This window comes from Brassica napus, chromosome C9, assembly GCF_020379485.1.
Source record: "Brassica napus cultivar Da-Ae chromosome C9, Da-Ae, whole genome shotgun sequence".
NCBI lineage: Eukaryota > Viridiplantae > Streptophyta > Magnoliopsida > Brassicales > Brassicaceae > Brassica > Brassica napus.
Genome location: NC_063452.1, coordinates 10,277,567 through 10,298,036, shown reverse-complemented (window position 1 = coordinate 10,298,036; position 20,470 = coordinate 10,277,567). Strand labels below are relative to the sequence as shown.

Here is a 20,470-nt window from a genome sequence, read left to right as displayed (position 1 = left end):
AAAGGACCCAAAAATATTTTTTATGTACATAGTTTATTTTTCATCAAGAAATATACACAGTATTACTGATGAAAATTTTAAAACATTTTAAACATTAAATAAATATAAATATTAAAGGGTACAAAAAATATTTTCGTCCTATGACCCGTAACAGTGTTAAAGTCGACAATGTATTTTTTTTATGTAGTAGCAATAGAAGATCAAAATGAAAACCCAAAATTTGAGAAAAAGCTCAGTGATATAGATTAATATATACATCCAAAAATGCAAAAAGTTACCATCAACATGATATAGAACAAAAAAGAAGCGGTTTTACAAAAATATCAGATGCTACAAATTAACAAAAACTTAATATAGCAATGAAGATTTGCAAATCGTTCATATCAAATTAATGTGAGAAATATAGAATGAGAAAAACAACAGATTAACTCATAAAAATTCAAATTTTCTTACTTTTATCAAACAAATATATTTATAAAATAATTTAAAATATATATATTATTATGTTTATAAATGGTTAACAAGAAAATTACACTACCAAGGATAAGCAATAGATAGAAAACTGCATAATTGCATTGTAGATAATATGAAGAAATTTACTGAGATGACAAAAAATATATAAATTTATGAAATCTCACAATCCATGGTACATCTGAACCATAGGAAATAAGGCTAACGATGCATTCATAAAGTTACGCGAACAACAACGATACTCTCAATCAAGGAATGTTCCTACGACGCCTCCCTATATTTTTGGGTGAAAACTACAATCAATTGCTACATTTCCCACTATAAGTGCATACCTACCAAATAACTTCTCAAATTTATTTTTAAGGGAAAAACATAAACTGAAATAAAATATTTTTAAAACAAATAAGGTAAATACGCATTATACAAAGAATCTATCTCCAAAATCAATAAACGAAAATAAAAGTAGCAATAAGCTTACTTATACTAAAATACAATTATACCGACAAAAATAGTCACCTAGAATGAAGCTTTCATATTAAGAAGTCATCGCATGCAACATTTATACCTCTCTCTCTGTATGGGATTAAGAAGCGGCTAATTTCAAACAGTTAATGAACATCAAAGAAAGAAAGTTTTGAAGTTGAATTATTCACACGGCTAATCTCATTGGAGTGTGTATAAGATATTAAAATAACGAACAGTCATATTGTCAACAAAAAATAATATAAAAACATATAAAGGTTCATAAAAGAAAAACTCAAGTTAAATTACCATATAAAATATTTTTAAAGTTAGATTCACCCCAACAGCAACAAAAAAAATTAATTCTGCATTGGGATGTTAGAAATTTGAGAGGAAAAACACTAGATAAAATTAAAATGCAAATAATAAATACCCACATACATTAAAAAAAACAAATAGCTCCAAACAATCATTTTTTTTTTCTTTATTATGTTATTCATACTGAGTTTTTGGATTACTAATATGTAACACTATTAAAGAAAAAGGATGTGTGTACATATTATCTAAAAATCCTTATTTTACAACTTAAAAATAATGATAGAAATAAAAATTCACAATGGATTGAAAAACTAAGAAATAAAAACAACCTCATAAATATAGAAGATATCAAAACAAGACAAATAAAAGTTAATATAAATTTTAAAAATATTTATAGCACACAATCCGCGCGTAGCGCAGAAAAAGGATCTAGTTTAATATAAAACGGAAGAAATATGTGGTAGCATAAATCATATATGTAACTTAAACCCTAAACAATAAACATTGAACCGTACATGATTATATTATACATCAAACATTATAATATGATTTAAAATAAGAATTAGAAATCATAATAATAGACTGAGTTTATAATAGGCAAAGCAAATGATCTAGCAAGTTTTGATTAGGAGAATCTTATGATTTAAAATTAACCGAGATTGTAATTATGCTAATTTATAATGGTTTAGTTAAGCAACTCTGGAATTCACCATCAAGACCCGACTCACTATGTAAAATTAAATTACATTTGATTCGTCAATACATGTAGATGTCATCATAGCCATATCACATTTTGAAAATCAAATTATTATGTTTTCACTTAATTGTGTTTTCAATAAATAATATGATTTCGAAACCAATATAAATAAAAACAAAGTTAAAATAAAAATAAAAATAATAAATTAATTAAAAATAAAATAAAATTCTCATAATAGCATTAGATATAATATTTAAATTTATTAGAGATACTTTTATAATTAGTTATCACTAGAATTAAGGTGAATATAACAAATAGAAAATTGATTTCACAAATAATATTACACAGATGATTATAGTTGTAATTGGTTTGAATGTGTACTTGCTAAAATATCATATTTTTATGTGTACGTACACAAAGAAATATCTTGATACGCTTTGAGAACCAAGCGATGCATTTTGAGTTCATCTCTACACGTCAATGGAATATTTAAGAATAAAAATAACTTATTGCATACAAATTGATGATCTTTTAATATTAGAATAGTTTCGCATTTATTCTAAACTGGAAAAACGTCGTTGATAATATATAAATCATCAATTTGAATGCACTGAATAAGTTATTTTATTCTTGCATGACATTTTTTAATCAAGAAATAATCTGATGTTAACTTATCCACCCCAAAGTCGGAGAGGGTGGGAAGGCTGCCAAGATTTAAATTTGATTATTACTTCTTTTCCTCTATGTATCATTGCTCTCTAATCTCTCTTGTTTATTCAAATCAGTAAATTCCTTCTAATAGTTATCACTTTCTCTGCAATATGGGAAGTTGTATCTCTCTCTCGCTATCATGTGATCAGTGTACGAATCAAGTCTTTCAGTGGTTATGCATCAGAAGGGGTTATATTCACAATCTCGAGGAGAATCTCAAGGCTTTGGAGACAACCATGGAGGAGCTTCAGGCAAATCGGGATGATTTGTCAAAAAGGGCGGAGAGAGAGGAGGGTAAAGGACTAAAAAGGCTTTCCCAAATCCAGGTATGGCTTACGAGAGTCGACACAATCAAAACACAAGTGAATGCTATATTTAGTGCAATACCTGTTGGAAGTCAAAGGTTGTCTCTCTGTGGGTTTTGCTCTATGAATTTAAAATCTAGATATCGTTACGGGAAAAGGGTTTTTCTGATGTTGAAGGAGGTTGAGAATCTAAACTCTGGTGGAGACTTTGAAGTCGTTGCCGAGCAAGCTCAAGCATCGGAGGTAGAGGAGCGGTCTATCCAACCGGGAATTGTTGGTCGGGACACGATGCTCAAAAAGGCATGGGACTATCTCATTGAAGATTGTGTTTGTATAATGGGTTTGCATGGCATGGGCGGAGTAGGCAAAACTACATTCCTCACGCAAATCAACAACAAATTTCGACATGATGGATATGTCCGTTTTGATATTGTGATTTGGATTGTGGTCTCTAAAGATTCACATACCCAAAAGATTCAGGATGAAATTGCAAACAAACTAGGCATGGTTGGAGCTGAATGGAACAAAAAAGATAAAAATCAAAAGGCCTGTGATATACACAATGTCCTTAAGAGGAAAACATTTGTGTTGTTATTGGATGACATATGGGAAAAAGTAAATCTATCTGAGATTGGAATCCCATTCCCAAATACAGAAAATGGATGTAAAGTTATTTTCACCACTCGGTCTCAAGAAGTGTGCAGACGCATGGGTGTTAATGTTGAGATGGAAGTCCAATGTCTGGCGCCAAACGATGCATTGGATTTGTTCCTGAAAAAAGTTGGAGAGGTCACATTACAGAGTCATCCGGACATACCCTATCTTGCAAACATGATTGCTAGAAAGTGTTATGGACTACCTCTAGCGCTTAATGTCATTGGCGAGACTATGTCATGCAAAAGAACGATTCAAGAATGGCAGCATGCAGTTAATGTTTTAACCTCATATGCTGCTGAGTTTTCTGGCATGGAAGATGAGATTCTTCCGATTTTGAAGTATAGTTACGACAATTTAAAGGACGAGAAGGTCAAGTTGTGTTTACAATATTGCTCTCTGTTTCCGGAAGATGAGAGAATTTACAAAGATGAACTGGTGAACTATTTGATATTTGAAGGGGTGATAGACGGAGATCAAGGTATAGAAAAAGCTGAGAACCAAGGTTATGAGATCATCGGTACACTTATCCGTGCATCTCTGTTAATTGAAGATGAAAGGAGAGCGTTATATCAAGTGTATATGCATGATGTTGTACGTGAGATGGCTTTGTGGATTGCTTCTGATTTTGGGAAACAAAAAGACAACTTCATTGTCCGCGGACGTGCAGGTTTATGTGAAACACCCAAGGTTAAAGACTGGAAGGTTGTGAGAAGGAAGTCACTGATGAGTAATAAGATTGCAGATCTCTCTGGCATCCCTGAATGCCTTCATCTTACAACGCTGCTCATGCAGAAAAACGAGGCATTGTCAAATATCTCAAATGGGTTCTTCAGGTTCATGTCAAAGCTAGTTGTATTGGATCTATCATATAACAGAAATCTCTCGGAGTTGCCAGAACAAATATCAGACTTAGTCTCCTTGCAGTACCTCAACATGTCGAAAACAAATATAGAGTGTCTGCCTCTAGGCTTCCGAGAGTTGAAAAAGTTACGTTACTTGAACTTGGAGTTCACATGGAACCTTTCGAGATTTGTTGGGCTATCAAGCCTGCTGGATTTGAAAGTATTGAGGTTGCGGGGCTCTGGTGTATCATTGGATGTCAGCAAGGTGGAGGAGTTGCAAGTCTTGGAACAATTGGAAATTTTAACCTTAGGAATTGGTTATGATTCATGTTTGGTTCAGTTTCTAAGCTCTCACAGGCTGATAAGCTGTATTCGAGACTTAGAGATCAGCGGTCTTCAACTAGAATCATCTGGAATATCGTTTTCAACAACTATGAATAACCTCCAGTATCTCGACTTTCTTGGCTGCACTATCTCCGAGATAAAGATTGATCTGACATATTCTCCTCTGCGGAATCTTATGAGTCCATGCTTCTTGAGTCTCTCTCATGTGTATGTACAAGGTTGTAAAAGCCTAAGGGAGTTGACGTGGCTCATGTTTGCACCAAGTCTTACATATATTGATGTTGAGTTTTCAGAACAGCTAGAATATATAATAAGCAAGGAGAAAGCTAGTGTAGGTGAAGAATCAGGGATTGTTCCTTTTCTAAAGCTGAAATTCTTACGCTTGTCTAATGTACCAGAGCTGAAGAACATATACTGGAGTCCTCTACCATTCCCATGTCTGAAGACAATCATCGCAACCGGATGTCCAAATCTTAAAAGACTTCCTCTCAATTCCAAAAGTGGCTTGGAAGGTGAAAAGGGACTTATCATAAGATACAGAGAAAAAAAATGGATTGAAGGTGTAGAATGGGAGGACGAAGCTACCAAAACTCGCTTCTTATCTTCATGTGTAAAGGTTTAGTTTATCACATTTTCTGATGTATATCTAGTGCAAGTATCAGGTCTGTTTTTTCTCCTTTTTCACTGTGTCCTGTTCTAAGATAGGTTAATTTTAGACAGACTTGTGCTTCGACTGTCAGAAGTTAATTTGTGGCTACTCTACTCGTATCTATGATTCATTGTCTTAAGGTAAGATCATAGCCACAAACAACAATAAGACTCTTAGGGCCTGACCGGTGTAACCGTTTGGGAGAGTTTCCGGATGCGGATGGTTGTGGTTTTAAAAGATTTGTACGACTAGAATTGCGGTTAGAAATTTGTGCGTTTGCGGGATAGTTATGACTGGTTAACCACCAAATACAACAGCGGTTAAATAATAAATTAACAATATTTACATTTTATATAATTATAAAAAATATTAAACATCATAATATTATAATAAATATAAAAATTATATTTATAAAATTATATTTTAAATTTTTTAAAAAAATTATAGAAAATATTTTTATTTTAAAAATTTATAAAATAAATTAAAATATAATAGATATATTTTAGTACATCTATTATTTCAATTTAAAATTTTTATTTTTATTTTTATTTTTATTTTTATTTTTATTTTTGTATTTATGTTGTTTCTTAAAAACGAAAAAATTTTATCCTCCCGCAACCGCCCGCAACCGCAAACGCTAGTTTGAACTAGCTTTTGAATTTAAGAGGTTTAGAGCGGTTTGAAACGGTTAAAAATGGTGTGAATAATTGTTGCAAAACACCAACAACTGTTACCAACCGCAAAAGCTGCGTTTACGGGTGGTAGCGATAAAACCATTCATGCCCTTACCTCTCTGTTCAAACTTTAGTTCTATTTGAAGTTGTTGTGTTCTCAATTTTTTCTCGGTAATAGTGTTATCAATTTTTCTTCTGCCAGTGCGTTTTTTTTCTTCAGAAATTAAAAGTTACTATATACTAGGTGTATATCCGCACCTTGTGCGGACTAATATATATTCTTAATAATTTTGCTTTAATATTAATTTGAGTATTTATACTAATTTATTTAATTAGATATACATATTAATTAGTTTTCTGTGTTTTCCATATTTTTAAAACCAAATAATATTTTCTTATTCTGCAGACTTCTTTTTTTTATTGTTTATACACGACTTTTCTATTTGGAAGTTGAATTATTTACTTGATTGAATCCGAATTTAACATGGTTTCTTTTAATTTTGACGGTAATATTTGACTAACTTTGACATTTGTCTCGAATGCAGTAGTTTTCGAGTCTTTTTGTTTATATAGTGTTCTAAATGAGAGGTAGATGGTAGATCTCTTAAAAAAATCTAAAATTTGTTTTTAGTGGTTCAAGTACAAGAGCACTCATCTCACGCTCTAAAATATACGAAAGAAAGACTTTAGTTTAGCCGAACATTTCTTGGCCGCATAGTAGAAAAATGTGGAAAAAATTCAATAATACATATCGCTGGTGATTTTCAAGACCGATTTAAAAAAATTGGATACTTGCTTTGCATATCCGTGTACATGTTGAACGCGTATCACTAAATATTAATAATTCAAACTAACATCATGTCATAAAAATAAAATTAAATTAAGCGCTAGTAAACCTATGTGTCATGAATATTTAATTCTAACTTTTAAAAATTTTTTTTTTTTTGCAATGAGATCTTCTAAAGGTCACCAATAATGTCTAAAACACAACAATAATGTCTAACACATAAAACATTATAATGAAGAACTGATGAATAAACAGAAATAAATAGGACATATCAACAAAAAAAATGATATAGAAAACTTACCCAGACTTTCTTTTTATATTGACGTCCCAATATCTTTTAAATTCCTTGAAATGATTAATTGCCAACTCTTTCGGAAAATCATTACAAGGAGTGATTTTAGTTGTTATATAGAACTTATCTTAAGGACGAGGGTACAGCACTCTATATTTTGTGGTATCACCTATGGTAAAATTACTCAAAACAAGAGAATTCATTTGAGATAATTTAGATCGAAAGTTACCAAGAAAGTTCATTAATAGAAGCAAGAATCCTAGTCCCCTAAAAATTAAATTACAAAAATAATTGACTAACACCAAATTGTATAATTAATGTGAATCAATAACAAAAGAAAAAAAAATAATCATGTTAACAATGATATCAACCAACAAAAATTTAATAGAAACAATTTTTTTTTCATGTATTCCAACAGCTTAACTTTAATTTTGTAACAACTTTTAGCCAAATCAACATCTCCAATAAAAATAAGAGAATCGGGGTTCCTTTCAAAAAGATATCACCTGAAAATGCGTATTATGGGAGGATGAAATTAATTTTATAAGTTTTGTGTGTATTATCCATCAAACGTATGACGAGACAATAAAACTATTATAATACAATATTAAGATGGATACTAAAATAAAGTCAGCATCATAGTTCTGTGTAATAGCACTTAAATACTAATATAATTTTAATATGACATAGACTACAATAAATATCACTTACACATTATTTAGGCTATTATTAAACTATAAACTATAATAAAAGATAGATTATGGTCAGTATCCCATAAAGTATGATTTTAAATATACGGTAACAAACAAAATAATGAGAATTGGTCCTAACTCGTCGGAGTTACAAAACTAAGCAAAATAATTATACGGCTAATTACAAGTTTGAAATAGTTATATTATTTAATCTAATAAATTGATAATTCAGCTAAAAACTAATAATAAATTAAGACTAAGCTATAACTAATAATAAAAACTAATAATAAATTAAGACTAAGCTAGAACTAATAATAAATTAATTATTTAACTAAAACCTAATAAAAACATGACAAATACTCAAAATTAACTAAAATTATGTAAAATATGATAAATATGCAAAATTACTTAAAATCATAAAATTATCGAGAATATAACAAATAAGAAAAATTACATAAAATAATGGAAGAGATGACAAATAAGTAAACTTAATAAAACATGACAAATAATCAAAATTAACCAAAATCATAGAAAAAATGACAAATAAGCAAAATTCACTTTTCAAATAATAGTATAGATATTTAAATTTATGTTTATTTTTTTTTTCTAGTTACTAGCAGAGAACATATCATATGTATAACTCTTTTTCAGGTTCCTATAGTGTGAATATATGATTATCTTTTTTTTTTTGAAACACAATATATGATTATCTATATATATTTTTTTTTAAATCAGAAAATCAGATTCTACTGATTGAACCGATCCAACCATTCAACCAGTAGCTAACTACATCGAGCCGGTATCCCGTTGGGTTTTTAAAACATTGGTGGTAACAAAATATGTTTTAGGATAAGTTATAAATTTTATCTGATTCAGAAGTGTTATTAGTCAATCACCGGACGATGCATAAAGTGTAAAGAGATCTAAATTATCTGGGCCAATAGAGCCCAATACTCTTCTTGATCATCACATTTTAGAATCACGACGAAATTAGGGTTTAACATCCAAAAAACCCCCAAACTTTTTTTGGCTAAAATAAAACCCCCAAAACTTTGCTGCTCGATCTATGATTTTACTGATCGATGAGAGTTCCTTACGATCGGTCTTGACCATTACGAATCTTGGTTCTGTCTTTGATTCTCATCTGCTCCTTTCGGTAAATCCAATTTTGCATTTCGATTTCTTCCACACTGACATGAAATAGATAGTTCGGTCTCAATCATTACTATTGTGCTGTCATGTTCTCTCTGATACTCCATGGAAGAAGGTCTATCGAGTTACAGCTATGTCGTAATTCGATAGATCTAGTGAATCTTTTGCGAAATGCATCAGCTTTCTCCTCTGATGTGAGCTCTCTTCAAGGTGGTCGAAAAGGAAAGACCTTTACTGTGTCCTACCTCGTCCATTCTCTGGGTTTAACTAGAAAACTCTCAGAAACCATCTCCACGAAGGTCAACTTGGAGGACAAGGGCAACCCAGATTCTGTTTTGAGTCTACTTAGAAGTCACGGGTTCACAGATTCTCAGCTCTCAAGCATCGTTACAAACTATCCACGACTGCTTATAGCAGATGCTGAGGGATCCCTTAGCCCCAAGCTTAAGTTTTTAAAGTCGAGAGGAGCTTCAAGCTCTGAGCTCAGCGAGACTCTTTCAAAAGTTCCTAGAATCTTGGGAGTGAAAAAGGAGAAATCTATCAGCATATATTACGATTTCGTCAGAGATGTTATCGAAGCTGATAAGAGTTCAAAGTACGTAAAGTTGCGTCCTTCTTCTCTGCCGCATGGGAGTCAGCAGGAGAATAAGCTCAGAAATGTATCGGCTTTGAGAGATCTTGGTTTGCCTCAGCGGTTGTTACTCCCTTTGCTTATCTCTGATCATCAACTTCTCTGTGGGAATGAGAAGTTTAAAGAGTCTCTCAAGAAGGTTGTTGAGATGGGTTTTGATCCCACCACCTCAAAGTTTGTCAAAGCCTTGCGCATTGTTCAAAGATATAGCAGCAAAGCAGTAGAAGATAAAGTCAGTTTCTATGTAGAGTTAGGCTTTGATGTGAAAGATGTATGGGCAATGTTCAAGAAGTATCCTCCGTTTTTGAATAATTCAGAGAAGAAGGTAACTCAGACGATTGAAACCCTTAAGATGTGTGGACTACAGGAAGATGAGATCCTCTCACTGTTTGAGAAGTTTCCACAATGTATTAGCTATTCAGAGGAGAAGATGGAGAAGGCCATTGAAACACTTCTATGCCTTGGATTCAGTAAGGGTGACTTGACAGTGATTTTGAAGCGCTTTCCTCAGTTCATTGGATTGTCTGCAGAGTCGTTGAAGGAGAAGACTGAATTTCTGGTGAAGGAGATGAATTGGCCACTAAAGGCTGTGGTTTCAACCCCTGCAGTACTTGGATACAGCTTGGAGAAGAGGACCGTACCGAGATGTAACGTCATCAAAGCTCTCATGACTAAAGGATTGCTTGGAAGTGAACTCCCTACAATGTCGCCTGTTTTGGCCATTGCCGATGAAGCTTTCTTAAACAAGTATGTGAGGAAGCACAATGACAAGAAGCTTGTGGCTGAGTTGATGGCTACCTTCACTGGAAAGAAGAGGAAAAACAAATAAAACTTGGACCTTGTTAAATCAAGTTGATTGTTGCATTTGCAGGGTACAATAAGAAGGCACTTCAAGAGAAAGATGTACCCAGCGACAACAATATTTACTTATCATATGAAGACATCTAGTAGAGCAGTATGGTAAATCTTACGCAGTTATTCAGACAATTTATATGATATAAATTAGTTGTCTGTAGTGATCGCTTTTTTTTCTATTTGAATGTCAAAATTTGGTCAGTTATATTGGGGATGTTTATCGTGTTTTATTATATGCTGGAATTTTTTGGGTTTTACCACATCAGTCATATGACTCATATGTGTAAGCCCGGATCCAAAGGAAATGCACAACCAGTGTCGATTTCTTTACTATAAAAATGCAAATATGAGACTAAATGTATTCTTATATAAATTACAACCAGTTAGTGGCAATCCTCATGAAAACCAATACCAATATTGGTGTCATCTTCATTCAGATGATCTATACAGATGAATCACCTAGATAATATTCATGAAAGTTCTTTTTTCCATTTTGATTGGTCGTTACTCTATTTAGATGGATCATCTAAATAAATTTTTGTTTGTCTGTTCATTTCTATTTCCATCTATATGAGTTTTTGGACAAATGACTTATATACTCCATTGTTTTGATTTAATCATATATTATTTTTGTTTAATTATAATAATTATATTAATTATTATCAATTATCTAAAATATAACTAAATTTGATTACATACAATAAAATTAAATCAAATATATAATATTTCAAAATAACAAAATAATATAATGGTAATTATAATAGAAATCTAAACCACTAGATTGAAAAATTATAAAATTTTGTATAAATAGTTAAAAATTAATTTTATAATATACTTATGTTATTGTATTTTAAAAACATAAATTTGAATAAAAATAAAACGCTATGCATAGTTAAATATTTAGATAGATTGCTTGATGATTAATAAATTTAACATTTCATCAAAACATATATTTAGATTATAGAAAAATTCACTGATCATTGTAAATAGACGATTAATCGTGCTTCCAATTTGTATAGTTTATTTAATTTTAAACACGATGTAGAATATTGGCTATAAGATTAACTATTACTTATTAAAATAAATTTAGTGGATTTAATATATAACAAGACACATTCTATAAAACAAAATCTATTAGAAATATACTTCTAAATATGCAGTAAAATTCTATAAATTAATAATGTTGAGACTATGAAATTTTATTCATTTTAGAGTTATTAATTTATAAAAAAAATTATTTTTAAGATTTTTCTATTTTATAATATTTTTATAAAATAAAAATAATTGTTTTTACTGTATATACATCAGTTAAATTTTAGAAATGAGTTTCATATTACTTTTATTATATTATTTATTGTACATGAAATATGTTTCATAGAATTTAAATATAGTTAGGTTTATTGTGGATATAAATAGTTAGGTTTATTGTGGATATAAAACAAACAATACAATGTTTTGTTTAGTTTATGATTTTAATCGGACCATATATTTACATATGATTCTCTAAAAAATATTTTTTATGATTTTATTGATTTGGGTCATGGTTTGAATTAACCTAACTAAGAAATAGAAAAAAACTACTAATTTCTTATGTTTATTAATTTATCGAGTACTAATTTATAAAAAAAATTATGTATATATATATGAATAATTATATTAATTAAACAAAAATAGAAAAATAAAAACATTATTATAAGTAAATTTTTGCAAAGCTTCATAAAACCAAAAAAATAAATAAATAAAACATTGTTAAGTAAAAAAAAATGATTATTTATAATTTATCTAAGTTCAATAATTATAGTTAAAAGTCTAAAGAAATTTCCTAGGATATCACTTTTTAAGTTTTTGTCACAAAAATATCTCTCAATAAAAAAAATGACCAAAAGAAATTTTATTAAAGAGTAAAAATATATTTATACCCTAAGGTTAACTAATTATACTTAGAGTTTATAGTTAAGGGGTGAGATTTTGAGAATAAGATTTCAAATTTTAAAAAATTAAAATTAAAAATTAAAATTTTCAAAATAAAAAGGGGCTATTTTGGTTATTTTTTTATTGAAGACTATTTTGTTATAAAAACTTAAAAATAGCTATTTGAGAATAAGAAAATATTGTTTTTATTTTTTTAATAAATTTTATATAAAATTTTTAGTTTAAAAAAAATATTGATGTAGGAAACCATATATTTTGATTGATTTAGAAATTCATTTAGTATTTATCAATTGAAGTAAAATATATAGATTTTTAAATTTTTTCGGATTAGTATTTACAAATCCGGAGGTTTTTCTCGGATTTGAGTCTTTGTATTTTTAACAAAAAAATCCAAAAAAAATCCATTCAAATCTATTATAAAATCAAATTTATTAGTTAATCCATACGATTGAATAACACTCGATTTGATATAGAATTTATGAATCATTAAACCAATAACACATGATTTTAATATAGATTTAAAAATCATAGAATCAATAACTTTAGATTTAGTTAGGATTTTCTAATCCGGACGGCCGATAACCTTTGCTAAGTATATTTATATTTTCAAGTAAGAATCGTTAATCATTCAGGGAATTGCCCCTGAGCCCTAAAAACAAAGGATTTGTTCCCAATTGTGGTTTTGGTTTTTATTTTGGTGGCGAGTTTGGATTTGGAAAGTGAACGAACAGAGAAGCAGATCTCAGCTTGCACTTGATCTACAGAGAGTCACTAGTAAGTTGTGAAATCGCGAGATTTATCAGTAAACGACGATTCCTTTTCTCGAATTGAAGAATCAGATAGATCTGTCGAAATAGCTTTAAACATCGCATTGGGTCCTCATGTATTCACTGCTCCTCCATGGAAAAAGAAGGTTCGTCGATGTGCAGAAATGGCCTAGCTTGATAGTTTCACTGAATCTTTGGCGAAATGCAGCTTCTTCCTCTGCTTCTGGTGTTAGCGATGGTCTCAAAGGCAAGAACTTTACAGTCTCTTACCTCGTTGATTCACTGAGTTTAACTAAAAAACTCGCTGAATCGATCTCAAAGAAAGTCACTTTCGATGACAAGTCTCATCCTGATTCAGTTCTGAACCTGTTTAGAAGCCATGGCTTCACAGATTCTCAAATCTCCGCCATCATTACAGATTACCCACTGTTGCTTACAGCAGATGCTGAAAAGTCTATTGGTCCCAAGCTTCAGCTTCTGCTGTCTAGAGGAGCTTCAACCTCTGAGCTCACTGAGACTATTTCAAAAGTTCCGAGGATCTTGTCAAAGGACAGATCTTTAACCGTGTACTATGACTTCGTCAAAGAGGTTATAGAAGCTGATTCCAAGTTTGGAACTTTATGTCTGCCCAAAAGGGGTAAGCAGGAGAACAAAATCAGAAACATATCTGCTTTGAGAGAACTGGGCATGCCTCAGCGAATGTTGTTCCCTCTTCTCATCTCAAACCGCCCGCATATCTGTGGGAAAGAAAGGTTCCAAGAGTCTCTCAAGAAGGTCGTTGAGATGGGTTTTGATCCCACCACCCCAAGGTTTCTCGAAGCTCTGCGGATTGTTATGGGAATGAATAATGAAACGGTGCAAGAGAAAGTCAATGTCTATAAACGTTTAGGCTTTACTGCGGAAGATATTTTGGTAATGTTCAAGAGGTTCCCCATTTTTCTTGCACTCTCAGAGAAGAAGATAACTCGTGGTTTCGAAACCATGAAGAAGTGTGGGCTCCTTGAAGACGAGGAGCTCCGCTCAGTGGTGAAAATGTTTCCGCAGTGCCTTGGCTTTTCTGAGGAGAATATATTGAACTCTGTTGAAACATTCCTAGGTCTTGGCTTCAGCAGAGACGAGATTGCCATGATGGTGAAGCGCCTTCCTGCGAGCATTGGGTATTCTGGAGAGACGGTGAAGAAGAAGACTGAGTTTGTGGTGAAGGAGATGAGTTGGCCACTAAAGGCTGTGGCTTTGTTTCCTCAGGTACTTGGATTAAGCATGGAGAAGAGGATTGTACCAAGGTGTAACGTAATCAAAGCTCTCATCTCCAAAGGATTGATCAAAAGTGAACTCCTCCCTCCACTGTCGTCTGCTTTGGTATGTACAGATCAGGATTTCTTGAAAAGGTACGTGAGGAAGCACGATTTGGACGAGGAGTTTGTGGCTGAGTTGATGGCTATATTCACTGGAGAGATGAGAACAAACAAATAAAGCTTCTGAAGACAAGAAGAAACAGATAATGCTTAGTCTATAAAGTCTTGACGTTCTGTAAAGTTTTTGCCTCAATTTGAATCTTAGATATTGCAGTTCTAAGCGATGATCATTAGACCAAATGGTTCATGTTTCTTTTTGGCTGTAGATTTTTGAAATCTGGTTACTTGTAATGAGCAAGAGGTGAGTTTCGGTGGTATCAAGAGGTTATTTGGCTGTGGAAAATCAGTTTGAACATTATTGAAACAATCGATTCAAACATCTAAATGAAGTTTTACACTTGGATCGAACATTGCTGAATCCTCAACAGTTAGGCTCCAATGGGTCAATCTTTTAATTTTGCTTTCTTACATAAAAAGGCCAAAAAAAGATGCAAAGAAAAGAGAGTGACATTAAGCCGAAACTCTTTCAAAAGTTTCTAAAATTTTGGGAATAAAAGAGGACAAAAGCGTCTACTGTTGTAAAATAATGGGGAAACTATGTTTTATTTCTGAATAATAAGTTCCCTTTATATATGGGATACAAAGAACAGATAAATAGAAAAAGTACAAAACCTAATTCAAAAGGAAATAGGAAAACTAAAGATAACAAGAAAAGGAAAACGTCATAATCTTAAGTCGGTCCAAAACCGACCGACTCTCTCTCCTCTTGGTCGCGGCCGCGGCTGGGCTTAGACGTGGCTGATGGGCCTTCTCTTCTGGTCTTGGTTAATAGCAATCCACTCCATGATTTATAACACTTCCCCTTGGATGCTATAACCATATGGGTTTGTATCATGCACGACGTTGCCTCATTAAAACCTCTCTAAGAAAACCAAAAACCCAAGGTGGGAAAAATGGAAACCGTAGACAGGAAAAAGAGTACAACACATGACACTCCCCCTGATGAAGGCATCACTGAAGATCCTACAACTGGCGCATTCCTATATGATGAACCAGCTTCTTGAACGTTGAGGTTGGCAGAGACTTGGTGAAAAGATCGGCTGAATTGTCACTGGACCGAACTTGAACCACTTGAACTTCTTTAGCCTTCTGCAGGTCGTGGGTGAAGAAGAATTTGGGCAAGATATGTTTTTTTCTATCTCCCTTAATGTATACATCCTTGAGTTGAGCTATACAAGCTGCATTGTCCTCATAGATGATCGTTGGCTCTTCTTTTTCATTTCCCACGGCCAGGCCACTCTCTTTTATGATATGGCCGGTCATGTTCCTCAACCACACAAGCTCTCGGCTTGCTTCAAACATGGCTATGATCTCGGCATGATTAGAGGATGTGGCCACTAAGGATTGTTTTGTGGACCGCCAACATACTGCAGCCCCACTGTGTATAAACACATATCCTGTCTGAGATCTAGCATTGTGTGGGTCAGATAAGTACCCAGCATCTGCATATCCGGCCAAGCTCGCATATCCGGCCAAGCTCTTTCCCAGCTGGTCGGTATAGAAAAATCCAAGGTCCGTTGTTCCTTGCAGATATCTGAACAAATGTTTTATTCCGTTCCAGTGCCTAAGTATCGGACATGAACTGAATCTAGACAGTAAACTCACGGCAAAACTGATGTCCGGTCTTGTATGGCTAGCCAAGTACATTAAGGCTCCAATGGCACTTAGGTAAGGCACTTCCGGCCCGAGCATCTCCTCGTCCGGCTTCTTTGGTCCGAATGGGTCCTTTTCCAGGTCTAAGGACCTCACGACCATAGGACTCGACAAGGAATGAGCCTTGTCCATATTAAACTGCTTGAGTATCTTTTCTGTATATGTTTTTTGATGCACAAGGATTCCTTTGTCTACATACTCAAATTGCAGTCTCAAACAGAACTTAGTTTTTCCTAAGTCTTTCATTTCGAATTCTTTCTTTAGACATTCGACTGTTCGGGAAATCTCTCCAGAGGTTTCTATTATATTCAGGTCGTCCACATAAACCGACATGATCACGAAGCCCTTGCTGTCGAATCTCGTTATAAAAATACATGGACATATTGGATCGTTCTTATAACCTTTTTTCACTAGGTGCTCTGATAATCTGTTGTACCACATTCGACCTGATTGTTTCAAACCATATAAGGCTTTATTCAGCTTAATACAATGTTGTTCTCGAGAACCTTTCTTATCTTTGAGCTCAATACCCTCTGGAACTCTCATATGAATTTCATTATCCAATGGGCCATACAGATACGCAGTTACTACATCCATTAGGCGCATATCAAGTTTCACTTTCACGGCCAGACTGATCAAATATCGTAATGTAGTTGCATCCACCACAGGGGAGTAAGTCTCCTCATAATCTATTCCTGGTCTCTGTGAGAATCCTTGTGCTACAAGCCGTGCTTTGTATCTCACTACTTCTCCTTTCTCATTTCTCTTTCTCACAAAGACCCATTTGTATCCCACTAGTTTGACATCTCTAGGTGTCACGGTTATAGGGCCAAAAACGCCTCTTTTCTATAATGATTCTAACTCCACGTTTATAGCTTCTTTCCATTTGATCCAATCTGATCTTTGCATGCATTCATATATGGACGTGGGTTCTAGATCCTCATATTTTTCCATGATCTCAAGTGCTACTTTATATGCAAATATATCATCGACGTCGATATCTTTTCTGTTCCATTTCGTTCCAGACATTATATAATTTATAGAGATCTCTTGACTATCTGGTCCTTGTGTCCCATGAAGTTCGGCGTCCCGAACCCCATCATTTGGAACGGTCGGATCAGTTGGTGTGGCCGGCTCACTTGGCTCTACCGTTCTGGTCGGCTCGGCCGGTCCATCAATGTTCTGGACGGTTTCCTTGATGCTCTCGGATCCAGCACCTCTCTTGGACTTCCGAGGCTGTTTATCTTTGGAACCAATAGGTCTACCACGTTTGAGACGTTGTTTAGACTCTGTAGCCACTTGACCTTGTCCCTTCTGGACGTCTATTCTTATTGGTGCATTACAAGCCGGTATGTATGACTTTGTCACTCTATTTGGGTCAGCAAATGAATCTGACAGTTGATTAGCTAGCTTTTGAAGATGTATAATCTTTTGGACTTCCATATCACATTCTTTAGTCCGAGGATCTTGCCAAGATATTGATGGTCGAGACCATTCGATTTCATTGCTCAACCGGCCGTTATCTCCCCCTAAGGTCGGATATGTGGACTCATCAAACTGTGAGTCTGCGTATCTGGCCTTAAACAAATCACCGGTTGTTGGCTCAAGATACTTTATAATGGTTGGGGAGTCATATCCAACATATATTCCCATCCTTCTCTGTGGTCCCATTTTCGTTCTCTGTGGTGGAGCAATTGGAACATAAATGGCACATCCAAATGTTTTGATGTGGGACACGTCTGGCTCATGACCCGTGATTAACTGGGATGGTGAATATCTATGCTCACTAGATGGCCTGATGCGAATCAGTTCTGCTGCATGTAATACTGCATGTCCCCATGCTGATACCGGGAGTTGAGACCGCATTAGTAATGGTCGGGCTATCAGCTGGATACGTTTAATGAAGGATTCGGCCAAGCCGTTCTGTGTATGTACATGTGCCACAGAGTGTTCTACACTTACCCCCATGGACATACAATACTCATTAAACGCCTGGGACGTAAACTCACCAGCATTGTCTAGACGTATAGTCTTTAGAGGGAAGTCTGGAAAGTGTGCCCTCAGTCTTATTATCTGAGCAAGCAGGCATGCAAATGCCAGGTTTCGTGTGGAGAGTAGACAAACATGTGACCATCTGGTTGATGCATCAATCAGAACCATAAAGTATCTGAACGTCCCACTAGGTGGGTGTATTGGTCCACATATGTCTCCCTGAATCCTTTCCAGAAAGTTTATGATCTATTTATTAACTTTGGCTGGTGATGGCCTAGTTATGAGTTTCCATTGTGCACATGCTGCACATGTGAGATTGTTTGGGACAACTCCTTTGAACGTGTGCCCTTGTGAATTCATCATCAACTTTCGCATCATGTTATTACCGGGATGGCCAAACCGGTTATGCCATAGAGTGAAAATTTTGCAGGCATTAGCCTCGATCATACTGATCTTTGCATAGTATAGACCAGTAGACATTGCAGGTATGGTTTCTAGGATCTTTCTGTTGCCTTTGGTGATCGAAATTATATTAAGAAATTCTTCATTTCCTTCTCCCCATGTTTCAAGATGGAAACCATTTAACCTTATGTCTTTGAAACTCAATAAGCTTCTTTTAGAGCTTGGGGAATACAAGGCATTTTTGATCTCTAGATGAGTGCCCTTAGGCATCAATACATATGCATGGCCGTGACCTTCAATCAGGCCGGCTACACCTGCAATGGTGTGTACGTTTGCACTTTGCATTGTAAGATTTACGAAATATCTTTTGTCTCTAAGTATTGTGTGACTTGTGCCACTATCCACCACGAGTATGCTCATATTTTCATTTCTATAAGTAATAAGATTTCTAATCTCAGAGATTTTATAAAACTGTAAAACTTTCTTTATTAAAGTTTCAGAATACCAACAATAAAATTAAAAACACCAAAGCAATCATAAAGCAATCATAAAGCAATAAAACAAGTCGTATCGAAAATTTTAGTCTTTGAGACAATCAGAAGTCTCAAAATACATTTGGCCATCTTTAGCAGTGTCGGAATCATCATCAGCCTCATATCCGGAATCGTGAACCATGTGAGCCTCCGGGTTATTGTTCTTAAGACTTTCTTGGTAGAGCTCACATAAGTGCTTAGGAGTTCTAGAATTCTTGGCCCAATGGTTGCCCATCTCACATCTGTGACAAACGGATTTGGTCGAGTAAGACGGTTTGGATATACCGCCACTACCTTGGCCATAACTGCCTCGGCCACGGCCGGGATTGGAACCACGACCACGGTTATTGTGGTTTCCTTTCCGGCCGGCCAAGTATTTGTCTCGGTTGTTCGAGTAATTGTCAAGATCATGGTTCCTGTATCCACCTCGGCCTTTGCCGTGTGATCTCTTATCATTCTGGATGTAATTGCACTCGTTGGGATCTTTCTTTTCAACTTCATTGGCCTCTGGTAATGGGGCTGTTCCAACAGGTCTAGCTTCACTGTTCTTCATCAGGAGCTCATTTTTTGCCTCGGCCAGTAGCAGGCACGAGATCAGATCAGTGTATGTGGCGAAGCCTTTCATTCGGTACTGCTGCTGCAGTATTATATTCGATGAATGAAATGTAGAGAATGTTTTCTCAAGTAACTCTTCTTCGGTTACTACTTCACCACAAAGTCTCAGCATTGAGACCGTCTTAAATAAGACTGAATTGTACTCATCCACTGACTTATAATCCATGAATCTTAGATTCTTCCAGTCATTTCTAGCCTTTGGGAGTAACACCGTTTTCTGGTGATCATATCTATGCTGTAAAGCATCCCAAAGCTCCAGTGGATTTTCCATCGTAATGTACTGATCTTTTAGACCTTCAATGAGATGATGGCGTATAATACTTATAGCCATGTACCGATTCTTATCGGTCTCATTGTTGTCCTTGATGATTGTATCACCAAGTCCCTTTGACCTTAAACTAATCTTTGTATCTAGCGCCCGCTGCAAGTAGTTATCTCCGGAGAGATTATAGTCTCTATTTGAGATTTTCGACATCTGAATCACATCATCATTCAAATTTAGGTTTCACAATGTGATCATGTGGCCGCAAGGTATATTGACAAGCTCGGCCACAAACTTGTCTTACGCATTTATGAGAAACAATCAATCTAATCGACCATGGTGCGAATCAATCAAGCCAC

At 34.3% G+C, this 20,470-nt stretch overlaps 4 protein-coding genes across 4 annotated transcripts; 3 read left to right on the top strand and 1 right to left on the bottom strand.

Annotated features, from left to right (window-relative positions):
* The first annotated feature begins 2,677 nt into the window (after nucleotides 1-2,677).
* On the top strand, nucleotides 2,678-5,660 carry LOC106447954 (putative disease resistance protein At1g63350). The gene has a single exon (XM_048769943.1). The coding sequence runs from the start codon at nucleotides 2,770-2,772 to the stop codon at nucleotides 5,428-5,430; it is 2,661 nt and encodes an 886-aa protein (XP_048625900.1). The 5' UTR covers nucleotides 2,678-2,769; the 3' UTR covers nucleotides 5,431-5,660.
* Nucleotides 5,661-8,897: 3,237 nt separating this feature from the next.
* Nucleotides 8,898-10,745, top strand: LOC106445417. Its single transcript, XM_013886972.3, has one exon. The coding sequence runs from the start codon at nucleotides 9,141-9,143 to the stop codon at nucleotides 10,512-10,514; it is 1,374 nt and encodes a 457-aa protein (XP_013742426.1). The 5' UTR covers nucleotides 8,898-9,140; the 3' UTR covers nucleotides 10,515-10,745.
* Nucleotides 10,746-13,104: 2,359 nt separating this feature from the next.
* On the top strand, nucleotides 13,105-15,002 carry LOC106445416 (transcription termination factor MTERF15, mitochondrial-like). The gene has a single exon (XM_013886971.3). It carries the CDS (start codon nucleotides 13,354-13,356, stop codon nucleotides 14,710-14,712), a length of 1,359 nt encoding a protein of 452 aa, XP_013742425.2. The 5' UTR covers nucleotides 13,105-13,353; the 3' UTR covers nucleotides 14,713-15,002.
* Nucleotides 15,003-18,996: 3,994 nt separating this feature from the next.
* On the bottom strand, nucleotides 18,997-20,015 carry LOC125592463. Its single transcript, XM_048767649.1, has 2 exons — nucleotides 19,315-20,015; nucleotides 18,997-19,015 (listed from the first exon to the last, which is right to left on the bottom strand). The coding sequence occupies exons 1-2, from the start codon at nucleotides 20,013-20,015 to the stop codon at nucleotides 18,997-18,999; spliced, it is 720 nt and encodes a 239-aa protein (XP_048623606.1).
* Between the last annotated feature and the right edge of the window lie 455 nt (nucleotides 20,016-20,470).